This window comes from Taudactylus pleione, unplaced genomic scaffold (genome assembly GCF_031769625.1).
Source record: "Taudactylus pleione unplaced genomic scaffold, aTauple2 ptg000345l, whole genome shotgun sequence".
Taxonomy (NCBI): Eukaryota; Metazoa; Chordata; class Amphibia; order Anura; family Myobatrachidae; genus Taudactylus; species Taudactylus pleione.
Window position 1 is genome coordinate 763581 of NW_028284746.1, and position 13642 is coordinate 777222.

At 40.7% G+C, this 13642-nt stretch overlaps 1 protein-coding gene across 3 annotated transcripts in view; it reads right to left on the bottom strand.

Annotated features, from left to right (window-relative positions):
• The window catches only part of ERBIN (erbb2 interacting protein), a 239454-nt gene that overhangs the window by 19462 nt on the left and 206350 nt on the right, over window positions 1-13642 (bottom strand). For all 3 annotated transcript variants that reach the window (XM_088444049.1, XM_088444047.1, XM_088444048.1), the window contains exons 21-22: window positions 12671-12854; window positions 9391-10888 (exon numbers count right to left, since the gene is read on the bottom strand). In XM_088444049.1, the coding sequence (XP_088300175.1) occupies window positions 9391-10888; window positions 12671-12854 (1682 nt within the window). The remainder of the gene's footprint in view (window positions 1-9390; window positions 10889-12670; window positions 12855-13642) is intronic.

A 13642-nucleotide genomic window follows, 5' to 3' on the forward strand; every position in this document is an offset into this window, starting at 1 on the left:
GCACACACAGTCACTGTGGATTGTACATGTATTATATTGCATACTAATGTATAACTGATGTCAGAGCAGGGTATAGCACACAGAGTCACTGTGGATTGTACATGTATTATATTGCATACTAATGTATAACTGTGATGTCAGAGTAGGGTATAGTATACACAGTCACTGTGGATTGTACATGTATTATATTGCATACTAATGTATAACTGATGTCAGAGCAGAGTATAGTATACACAGTCACTGTGGATTGTACATGTATTATATTGCATACTAATGTATAACTGTGATGTCAGAGTGGGGTATAGTATACACAGTCACTGTGGATTGTACATGTATTATATTGCATACTAATGTATAACTGTGATGTCAGAGCAGGGTATAGTATACACAGTCACTGTGGATTGTACATGTATTATATTGCATACTAATGTATAACTGATGTCAGAGCAGGGTATAGTATACACAGTCACTGTGGATTGTACATGTATTATATTGCATACTAATGTATAACTGTGATGTCAGAGTGGGGTATAGTATACACAGTCACTGTGGATTGTACATGTATTATATTGCATACTAATGTATAACTGTGATGTCAGAGTGGGGTATAGCACACACAGTCACTGTGGATTGTACATGTATTATATTGCATACTAGTCTATAACTGCAATGTCAGAGCAGGGTATAGTATACACAGTCACTGTGGATTGTACATGTATTATATTGCATACTAATGTATAACTGTGATGTCAGAGTGGGGTATAGTATACAGTCACTGTGGATTGTACATGTATTATATTGCATACTAATGTATAACTGTGATGTCAGAGTGGGGTATAGTATACACAGTCACTGTGGATTGTACATGTATTATATTGCATACTAGTCTATAACTGCAATGTCAGAGCAGGGTATAGTATACACAGTCACTGTGGATTGTACATGTATTATATTGCATACTAATGTATAACTGATGTCAGAGCAGGGTATAGTACACACAGTCACTGTGGATTGTACATGTATTATATTGCATACTAATGTATAACTGTGATGTCAGAGTGGGGTATAGTATACACAGTCACTGTGGATTGTACATGTATTATATTGCATACTAATGTATAACTGTGATGTCAGAGTGGGGTATAGTATACACAGTCACTGTGGATTGTACATGTATTATATTGCATACTAATGTATAACTGATGTCAGAGTGGGGTATAGCACACAGAGTCACTGTGGATTGTACATGTATTATATTGCATACTAATGTATAACTGTGATGTCAGAGTGGGGTATAGCACACAGAGTCACTGTGGATTGTACATGTATTATATTGCATACTAGTCTATAACTGCAATGTCAGAGCAGGGTATAGTATACACAGTCACTGTGGATTGTACATGTATTATATTGCATACTAATGTATAACTGATGTCAGAGCAGGGTATAGTATACACAGTCACTGTGGATTGTACATGTATTATATTGCATACTAATGTATAACTGTGATGTCAGAGTGGGGTATAGTATACAGAGTCACTGTGGATTGTACATGTATTATATTGCATACTAATGTATAACTGATGTCAGAGCAGGGTATAGTATACACAGTCACTGTGGATTGTACATGTATTATATTGCATACTAATGTATAACTGTGATGTCAGAGTGGGGTATAGCACACAGAGTCACTGTGGATTGTACATGTATTATATTGCATACTAGTCTATAACTGCAATGTCAGAGCAGGGTATAGTATACACAGTCACTGTGGATTGTACATGTATTATATTGCATACTAATGTATAACTGATGTCAGAGCAGGGTATAGTATACACAGTCACTGTGGATTGTACATGTATTATATTGCATACTAATGTATAACTGTGATGTCAGAGCAGGGTATAGTATACACAGTCACTGTGGATTGTACATGTATTATATTGCATACTAATGTATAACTGTGATGTCAGAGCAGGGTATAGTATACACAGTCACTGTGGATTGTACATGTATTATATTGCATACTAATGTATAACTGTGATGTCAGAGTGGGGTATAGTATACACAGTCACTGTGGATTGTACATGTATTATATTGCATACTAATGTATAACTGTGATGTCAGAGTGGGGTATAGTATACACAGTCACTGTGGATTGTACATGTATTATATTGCATACTAGTCTATAACTGCAATGTCAGAGCAGGGTATAGTATACACAGTCACTGTGGATTGTACATGTATTATATTGCATACTAATGTATAACTGATGTCAGAGCAGGGTATAGTATACACAGTCACTGTGGATTGTACATGTATTATATTGCATACTAATGTATAACTGTGATGTCAGAGCAGGGTATAGTATACACAGTCACTGTGGATTGTACATGTATTATATTGCATACTAATGTATAACTGTGATGTCAGAGCAGGGTATAGTATACACAGTCACTGTGGATTGTACATGTATTATATTGCATACTAATGTATAACTGTGATGTCAGAGTGGGGTATAGTATACACAGTCACTGTGGATTGTACATGTATTATATTGCATACTAATGTATAACTGTGATGTCAGAGTGGGGTATAGTATACACAGTCACTGTGGATTGTACATGTATTATATTGCATACTAGTCTATAACTGCAATGTCAGAGCAGGGTATAGTATACACAGTCACTGTGGATTGTACATGTATTATATTGCATACTAATGTATAACTGATGTCAGAGCAGGGTATAGTACACACAGTCACTGTGGATTGTACATGTATTATATTGCATACTAATGTATAACTGTGATGTCAGAGTGGGGTATAGCACACAGAGTCACTGTGGATTGTACATGTATTATATTGCATACTAGTCTATAACTGCAATGTCAGAGCAGGGTATAGTATACACAGTCACTGTGGATTGTACATGTATTATATTGCATACTAATGTATAACTGTGATGTCAGAGTGGGGTATAGTATACAGAGTCACTGTGGATTGTACATGTATTATATTGCATACTAATGTATAACTGATGTCAGAGCAGGGTATAGTATACACAGTCACTGTGGATTGTACATGTATTATATTGCATACTAATGTATAACTGTGATGTCAGAGTGGGGTATAGCACACAGAGTCACTGTGGATTGTACATGTATTATATTGCATACTAGTCTATAACTGCAATGTCAGAGCAGGGTATAGTATACACAGTCACTGTGGATTGTACATGTATTATATTGCATACTAATGTATAACTGATGTCAGAGCAGGGTATAGTATACACAGTCACTGTGGATTGTACATGTATTATATTGCATACTAATGTATAACTGTGATGTCAGAGCAGGGTATAGTATACACAGTCACTGTGGATTGTACATGTATTATATTGCATACTAATGTATAACTGTGATGTCAGAGCAGGGTATAGTATACACAGTCACTGTGGATTGTACATGTATTATATTGCATACTAATGTATAACTGTGATGTCAGAGTGGGGTATAGTATACACAGTCACTGGATTGTACATGTATTATATTGCATACTAATGTATAACTGTGATGTCAGAGTGGGGCATAGCACACACAGTCACTGTGGATTGTACATGATGATGTATTATATTTCATACTATAACTGTGATGTCATAGAGTGGGGCATAGCACACACAGTCACTGTGGATTGTACATGATGATGTATTATATTGCATACTATAACTGTGATGTCATAGAGTGGGGCATAGCACACACAGTCACTGTGGATTGTACATGATGATGTATTATATTGCATACTATAACTGTGATGTCATAGAGTGGGGCATAGCACACACAGTCACTGTGGATACTGCAGGCCCTGCACAATAAACTATTCCTGCGATGCCATAATGTGGTACACTTTATGCTTGTGGAAGTCTTTTTTGTTTGATAAGGATTAGAATTGCAGAGAAAAGTTATCCAGAAGAAAACTCTGCAATAACATTCCTGTGTTTTTATATAGTTAGCAGTCATGAAATCAAATGATGCAACAGCAGCACCTTTCATCTTACATGCAGCGAATTGATGTGAAGTGTGCTAGTACATCATTCTAAGTGCTAGGGGTCACTGACCACATGTGACCACTCATCTCAGAGCTGGCCCTGGGTATAGACCATATAGGCAAGTGCCTAGGGCACCATTGCTCTATGGGGGAGCACAGGAGCCACGATGGACCACTTCCACATCGTTTAAGAGACTAGGGCACCAAAGAGGCCAGGATTGGCTCTGCTTCAACCACAAGGTTGCATAACACTGCATTTCTGCTTGCGTACCCATAAAGGTGAGAGCAAAAAACAAACAAGCTTTTTACGGTCATAAGGGAAAATCCGTGTAACAGCGAGCAGGGTTCTGATGGAACCGCGTGGATCATTCAATCTGCTCTTTGGTTTGTAGTACTTAGAACAAACGGGAACTTTGCTCAAACAAAACTGCACTTGACTTTTAGAAAGCAGCCACTAGGTGGCATCAGGGAATGAGGTTAATGTAATGGTTCTTCCTGCAGCTGGAAATGGAGATTACAATTTCACGCTCCAGTGAGACACATTTGATTATATAAAAATTATTCTTGCTGCTTTCCGCCATCCACGCACAGGTTACCCATTAAACATAATGTACCTTGTTATATAACTGCAGAATACATTATTATCTTTTAGCCAATTGGTGTGTCTATATGCTGATCCAATGCTACAGACAGTGTTGGTGAGAGGCCAGGACGGACTGTGAGGGCTGTAGAGCAAATACAGTATAGGCAGCCTGTGGCTCTCTGTCTTTTACTGAACTACAAGACTCAGCTACAGCTTGGTACCGCTGAAGAATGTAACTGACTCATTATGACTAAGAAACTTCAGCATGTTACATTAATGGACTAAGGTTACCTTGGATAACAGAAAGTTAACAACGTTTCAAAACCCTTTGAGGGGAAGGCAGACAAAGAAAATTGTATTTTTGCTTAAAGTTCCCACAGTTTTGTACGATTACACATTAACCACAGATTAGTCACCAGAGAGCGGTAAGATAGCCTCCAGCAACAAACAGCATGTGTGTTATATTAAATCATATTTCACTTAAAGGGGTCAATTCAATTACTTGCGTTTCAGTTGTGGCTGTGACTAAGGGGCATATTCAATTAGGTGCGAAAAGTCGAGAAGTTTTCGCCCTCATCGCTAGTTTTAAATGCGGAAAAGTATAGTGCGCGTCCCCGCTTATCCCCGTATTCAATTAGAAATCAGCGAAAACGGCACACGGCGAATTCAGGCCTGGCGAAAAGTACTGTCAAAAATGGGGTAAACACTCTGTACCCCCGAAAAGCTGCACTAACATAGGGGATCACTATAGGGTCTTTGCATAAGTGGTGAAGAATGGCATTAAGCAATATTTTTTAATCAAAATAACTAGTCCCAGCAAATTTTTGGGGCACATGAAAATGGGTGCCAGCATATTTTGAAGTTGCTAATGTGAAGTTTTAAAAAACTTAAAAAAAACCACCTGCCTCAAGCACCTGAAATCTTAAAAACACCTAGGGCATGCTTGGGGACCCCCCTGGAGTCTATTTCGCTAGTTTTTAAGTTTGTTCTCCAACATTGTTTTTTTTTTTCGCCCCCAAAATTAAAGTACTTTTTTGGGGTGTTCTTAAGTATTTTTTAAACTTTTTTTAATACAGTTTTACCTTTGGGGGGCTGTCGCAACGGTGCAGGGTGGTTCCAGCAAGTTTGCACCCCAAAACCCCAATTCTGCACTTTTTTTTCAACAGCTTTCATAGGCGAATCTTTTCGCCTATTCTAATGTATTGACTTTCTGCACCGGTGAAAAGTCTTTGGAATTGAATACGGTGACAAGTTTTTGCCTGGCGAAATGATGTCACTGGCGAAACTTTTTCGCAGAAAACGTCTTTTCGCACCTAATTGAATACGGCCCTAAGTGTAGCTGTATGCCACACTTATGGCACTGCCAGACTTGCTGTATGCCACACTTATGGTACTGCCAGACTTGCTGTATGCCACACTTATGGCACTGCCAGACTTGCTGTATGCCACACTTATGGCACTGCCAGACTTGCTGTATGCCACACTTCTGGTACTGCCAGACTTGCTGTATGCCACACTTATGGTACTGCCAGACTTGCTGTATGCCACACTTATGGTACTGCCAGACTTGCTGTATGCCACACTTATGGCACTGCCAGACTTGCTGTATGCCACACTTATGGTACTGCCAGACTTGCTGTATGCCACACTTATGGTACTGCCAGACTTGCTGTATGCCACACTTATGGTACTGCCAGACTTGCTGTATGCCACACTTATGGTACTGCCAGACTTGCTGTATGCCACACTTATGGTACTGCCAGACTTGCTGTATGCCACACTTATGGTACTGCCAGACTTGCTGTATGCCACACTTATGGTACTGCCAGACTTGCTGTATGCCACACTTATGGTACTGCCAGACTTGCAGATATTTGTTCACAGACCCATGGAGCTGCGTACAAAAAAAACACAAGTCCAGGGTGACAACAGGCGGGGGCCGTTGGCCTGGTTTCCATGCCTTTACAACGGCAACTCGATTTATTTGGTTATCAAGACGTTCTCCACAGCCCAAAAACCATATCTCCCCATGAATAACCTGAAGTAGCAGCCAGCAATGAGAGCAGTTTTGCTTATATGACAAATCCCCATGATATAAAAGAGGCTAAAACAAACATTATTTGTTGTAGCGGCTACAGAAAACAATAATAAGCAGGAAACCATTTCATTAAAGGGGAAATAGAAATGTGTTTTTAGCTGTATGTGGTGGTGGGATAAATATGACACACAGATAAGATACAGTGGCTATAAAAAAGTATTTGCCCTCCTTTATATTCTTACATCTTAGAATCGTATGTGTTTATTCAGGGATTCTTAGGACTGCCAACAAACAACAGACAATAACTGGTTAAATAAGTATTTACCCTGTTTGTTTTAATACTTGGTTAACGCACATTTACCTGGAATTACAGCTAAGAGGATATATTCGGGTGAGTCTCCCACATGTGAACAATCAGAGTTTCTCCCGGTCTTTTGTGGAATAATGAGTTCTATCAGGTTACATGGGGACCAATGGTGAGAGGCAACTTTAAAATGGGTTGGGTATGGATTGCCGGCGGTCGGGATACCGCTGGTTAGAATACAGACAGCGGCATCCCGACAGTCAGAATCCCGACACCCACAGGTAATACTAGGGCTAACCCTAACCCCTATCCTAACCCTCCCAGGTGCCTAAACCTAACCTCCCCCCCTAGTGCCTAAACCTAACCTCCCCACACCCTAATCCTAACACTCCCTCCTCAGTGCCTAAACCTAACCACCCGCCCGCCCCCCCCCCCCCCCCCCCCCTAGTGCCTAAGCCTAACCCCGCCCCCTAACTGCCAATACTTACCTTCGGAATGCCGGCAGTCAAGATACTGGTGCCAAGATACCGACGCTGACGGGATTTCGGCACCTATATTTAGATCGTCGGTATCCCACACACCGGGATGCCGACTACATCCCCTTTAAAATATCCCTGTTGTTGAAACAAACATGGGGACTCTCTCTATTTACCAAAAGAAACAATTAATGCTCACCAATTTTTTTCATTACTTATCTAACAGATCCATCTTATTTTACATATTTTTGAGACACAACTTAACAGGGGAAACTACTCACCTCTAAAGTATTGTATTTTATCATCAAAGTAATCAGTTTGCAATGCCGGCTGACAGGCTGCCTCCTGTCACAATACAGACAGCGGCATCCCGTTGGTTGGTATCCCGACAGGGGTCTGGTAAGTATAATTACACTCCCCCTTCTCCCCCTAACCCCACACCCTAACCCTCCCCATTAGTGGCTAAACCTAAATCTCCCCCCTTCATGCCTAAACTTAACCCTCCTACCTTAGTGCCTAACCCCACCCAGTGGTGCCTAACCCTAACCCCCCCAAAACCAAACACTAACCCCGCTATGTAACCTAAACCTAACCCCCCTCCCCGGCGGCTAACACTAAGGACGCCCCAGACTTACCTCGTTCGGGCTGGCTTCCTTCTGTGTTCTGGCGTTGGGATTAAGATAGGCGTCGGTATTTTGATGCCTATTTTAAGTCCCTTGTTGGGCGGTCGGGATTTAGACAGGCGGCCGCAATAACTACATCCCATTTCAAATTTAGACTCTCGGTGCCTCCATATATACTCTCTCTCTTTTGTTTTCCTTTGGAAATTTTAAAACCACATCATTCATTTTTTTTCTCAAAGGCACTTCAAAGTGACACACACATATATAATGCAAGTGTATAGATATACACACACACTTTGGCTAATTTGCTCGCTAGAATAATAAATATTTTCCTAACTAGGACTAATGCAGACTTTGCAGATTTTCTAATACAAGCTTTCTGCATACATTTTAGTCTCTATTATGGCAAGTTATCCCATCCCTGAAATAGGGTAATATCCCTGTAACATTATGTTCCCACAGGTATGCTGATCAGACATAGAATCTTCCTCTAGTATGAGGTTTTCACACATGCTATCTGCCAATCTCTATGGAGATTGAGATATACACACACATGCACAATTAGGAAAATGCTTTATAGTTTTCGATATAAGAGCATTTTGTGTTGGTCAGTGTTAATAAATTATAAAATGATTGATTGCATGATGTAAGAAAATAAAATTTTAAAACTGCCAAAGGGTATAAATGTTTTTTGTTTTTTTTTACAAAATTTTTACTAAATTTTATTGCTATATATCATTTTGGTTAACTACAGATGAATTTTAATTGCACAACTGACAATAATATGGACATAAAACCATAGCAGAAGCATGGCACAATAAGTAAGCATAGATACCAGGTTAGTACAGCGCCCATAGCCTGAGCTCCCTCAAAAGCTTTCTCAACCAACAAAGGAAGCAACATTATCAATCTTAAGTTCTTTAGTCTCAAACATAGTTGTCCAACGAAAACGATACGGATTACATAAAAAAAATAAATATAAATCCCACGAGATTCATTAGAAACGGACTGGTTCTCTCGCAGACACATGTATAAAATAATCAAAATAAAGATAAATATAATGAATGTCTCAATTGCAATGTTCCATATTGTATACATTAGAACCATTCTTAAATGACAGCAACAAAAAAAAACATAGCACACAAAGCTCTTCAGTTACTTGTCAACCTGGATGTGGAAAGGAATGATCAGTATTTTGACAATAGTGCATTTTGTTTCATCATCTGGATATCAAATATTATATACTGGAAAAGGTGACATTAAAAACCAATTCAGCTGACATAGAACATATGATGCACGTTTCATGGAGCAATTCTCTTACCTTCTCTAGTTTTTTCGCCTCTATGTGCCTTAAGACCTGTTCCCTCCAATCATGAGGGACTTTACTCCTGCCTTGAGGGTCCAATAAAGAGTGCTCAGAATTAACCCTAGCATTTGGCTTCTTTGTGGGACTAGTCCGAGTGTAGTTAAAATCACTGACAGACATTGTTCTCTCAGGAATATCACTAACAGAAGGACGTGCACTTTGAGGTCTGGGTACATTGGGGCCATCAATGCTGTATGTCCTGGCTGATAGGGGTCTCTGTAGACCGGATATCATGTGTGAAGGTCTGGCCATTGAATGCAATTCCCTATATGTCATATAGTCACCTTCTGGTACAAGAACCCTCCTTCCAGGTGCTGCATCACCCAGAGACACAGAGGCATTGGAGGAGACACTGCCTTGCCTCTGAAGGGTGTTACGACTTGCTCCCTGGAGGACCCGGTCATTTGGGGACATAGCCCATGCTTCCACATGTCTTGGTGCCATCCTCTGGTGGACACTGTACATGTTACTTGACCTCACGTTGTTGTGATTAGAGAAATTCATGTTGGCAGAGTGTTTGACATAATTGGGACTATCTACACTGTCGGACATATGGAAGCGTGGAGGCGGCAACCCCCCCTGGTCCATAGGGGTGCTTTGTTTGTGCAAAAACAGACCGTCTTTGGCAGTAGCATTACTACTACTGTACTGTACATTATATTGAGGCACAGCAGTCATCTGAGACACCGGGGGACCCCTCATGGAGTATAGTCCCTCGGGATTATGGTTGGAGTCAAATTTGAAAACAGTTTTCTTTCCGGTAGATACTAAGTCGGAAGAGGAAGACGAACAATTGAACACCTGCAATGGCTGATCATAAAGGAGAGTGGCAGACTTGCTCCTAACAATGCTTTGTCCTTCCACTCCTGCTGCAGAAGGTTTCCCAACATAGGATAGCTGTGAAGAGCCACTGTCGCTGAGGATATCGTAGATCCTCAGTGCTCCAGTGTCGACATTGGTTACGCTGTGTGATTTCCCCACAGAGCCCATGGAGTCTCCGAGCTGCGGTGACAGATCATCAGTGCTCTTTGAAACGCACATATCAAAAGAAGGCACTGAATCCTCCGACGCCCTCCTTCCTGGGTAACTCATATCCGGAGACCTCTGCTCATCTAGTGAATGCCCATTAATCTTATTCATGGCACACACGTCAGGGTATGTTTTCCTATTCTCTAAGACTTCAGCCTCTTCTTTCTCATTGTTGTTTGACAATCCCTTTCCTGGTGCCACCTCCTGCGAGATCAGGGAATCTGAGTGCATATCACCATCACTCGGTAGATTATTGTTTATGTTTATGTGGTTCAGATTGTGTGGCATCTCTAGGATGTTATTCACTCTTTTCTCCTGACTTATATTCTCCTCGTTGTTGGGTGATGGGATCTCTGCAATCTCTCTCTCTGCATTTAATTTGCCCCCATTATGCAGAAGATTGTTTAAATTTTCATCTTCTTGTCTGTAAGCAAAGCACAAAACTGTGAGGCCCAGAACAGCCAATTGGCAACATGTGTACTGTCTGATAGGACAATCAAAGGACACACATCTACCATAACGATGCTTCCCAACTCTGCATCTTATAATGGATTCAAGAGCTACATTGCAGGCTTTAATATCTATGTAAATTTCAACCACACCATATTTACACTCCTTTCTCAGCACTATGAATTACAAGCGGTCTGTCGGTGCTCAGGCAGTAGTGCTGCTAATGGAGCCATTCACTTTGTACCAAGTGGTAACATCTACACCACCAGCAACACACTGTGCAGTAGGTAAACAACCGGGAAACCGGCTGCCTTAATACCAATAGCCGGCTTCCCGACTGTCATATCCCGGCGAGGGTGATATGCTGGGCGTCTACATATAGACGCCTGTCATTTCCCCGACGCCGGGAGACAGAACGAAGGGATGCCGGGCACCGCGAGCGGACAGCCGCAGGGGGGGGTAGGTTTAGGGCACCCGGGGGGACTTAGGGTTAGGCACCCCCCCGGTAAGTTTGGGGTTAGGCTAGGGGGAGGGAGGGTTAGAGTTAGGCACCCCGGGGGGCACTTAGGGTTAGGCAGCGGGGAAGGGGGGGTTAGGCACTTGGGGGGGGAGGTTAGGGTTAGGCACCCCTAAGGTGGGTTAGGTTAGTTTATACTTACCTTAGCGACGATCAGAATTTCCAGCGCTGCCGGGAACTCTGCTTTTGTCGGCCAGGCATCGAACTGCCGGCCATGCGGCCGGTGGTATTTCATACCCATTCCGTGCAGTAGTCAAATTGGAACAAACTCGGAATTAGTCTACTCATAAATACCACTTAGGCCATTGTTTTAATCCGTGCTTAATGTCTAATTTAAAAGCTTGATTTTTTTACACAACTGTTTTTCCAAAATTTTTATTATTTAACATCAACAAACCTGTTGGAATACTGCTTTGTGTATGCATTGCAAAGTGGTGTTTTAGTACATTAGCTTGTACTCTCCTTTTCTCAAAAGTGCTTTGTGGATTGTACAGTCTTATTATTTGAAAGCTTGTATCATATCCCACTGTCACTTTCCTCCACTATGTGCCCATACAGACAGCAGTCTTTTTTCCTACAAGAAAAGGGCTAGGGAGAACTTATTTCCAAGTTTAAAGCAGTTATTTACTATCTAATATTGAAGTACTATTCTAGAACATAGAGTATTTATTAGTATTTTGTTTATGGAGACTTTTTGAAAGAGAAGCTCAGTACACATAAAGTGTTATGAAACACGTCAGCGGATTGGGGAAAGAGCGGAAGACGGAGTGGTAAACATTGCTACATTGTAACACCTTTGTTCATTCATGTAATTAAGTTGCGATCTTTGCTGTGTATATGTAGCGCAACGCATTAGCAAGGGAGTCAGCGCCTGGAACTATTAACTGATATCTGTGGACACTTGATTAGGTTCAAACAAACATATGTGTGCTTGTTCCACACGTTCTGGACGGACTATGGAGAAATCAATAAGGCTAACCACTTTGTCAACTAAACTCCAGTTGCGACTATGCAAAAGGATAACTCATTTAAGATTATGGGCCCTTATTGACTTATTGATTTATACCAATTCTATCTGTGTATTGCAAATTCAATGTCATAGCTTCCTTTTGCAGCAGGTCAGAGTTCAATGTTGGGGGCTCCAAATTAATAACCCTAAACAGATTTATTAAAAGGAGTGTAATATGGAAAAAAAAACTATTTAATAATAAGAGACAATTAATGAAGATCCGCACAAACCTTAATTTCAAGCTCATTGCAATGCTGGAGTCTTTTTCTGGAGAGCACAGGGAGGTGTCATGGCTGCTCTCAGTGTTTAGCGAGACCGAGTCGGACATACGGGATGGTGAGGAACAATTACTATTGTTCTGATTACTGTTGTGGGTCACTTCATCTGACAAAGAGTCTGCATCTTTAATATCATCTGAAACAGAGAACATCAATCCATTCAGCGAAAGGCAAGCTGCCAACACAGCATCAAGGGAAGATTACCGCAATGTATTCAACTTTAGAGTATCCGAGAAACTTAGACCCAACACAGCTTAAAAAGCCATAATTATTTATTGTTACAGTACAGTCATGGGTAATTAAGAGCTCACTAATAGATTTTCTGTACTACATCTCACATACTTGAGGTGACAGCACATCATGGAAGCAGTAGTTGTTCACTAGCTTGAAGACTGAAGTATTAAACATTTGTGTTTGTTTATAAAGACATTAAATGCTTTCTTTAATCGTTTGCTATATATAATCTAAACATTCGGCGGTATGAACATAGGGAGTAATCCAGGATAGCCTTGTTCCCACCTTTGTGTAATAAATGATTGGTTATTGGGTTTTAACAGAAGCGTGGAAACCACAGACATTGTCAGCATGAAGCGGCGGTGGAGATAGGATGTACGAAGAGAATTCGGTAACAGAAAACCACCAAAAATCAGAAAATTGCACATTTGACCCATGAAAAAAAAAAAATGAATGGACTTGTCCTGTAATGATTATGCGCTGCATGCAAAGGCAAATATAGTTGATCTACTGTCATTTGTATTATTACTATTATTTTAATCTTATTTTTAAGGTGCCAAACAGGAAATGCAAACAGAATCGGATATAACAATGGTACAGTAACTGTAAGTGGACATATCTGTGGAACAAAATACTGCAAAAAAAATAAAAAACAAACTAGGTATGACGTGGACAAAGGCAATGGTGGGG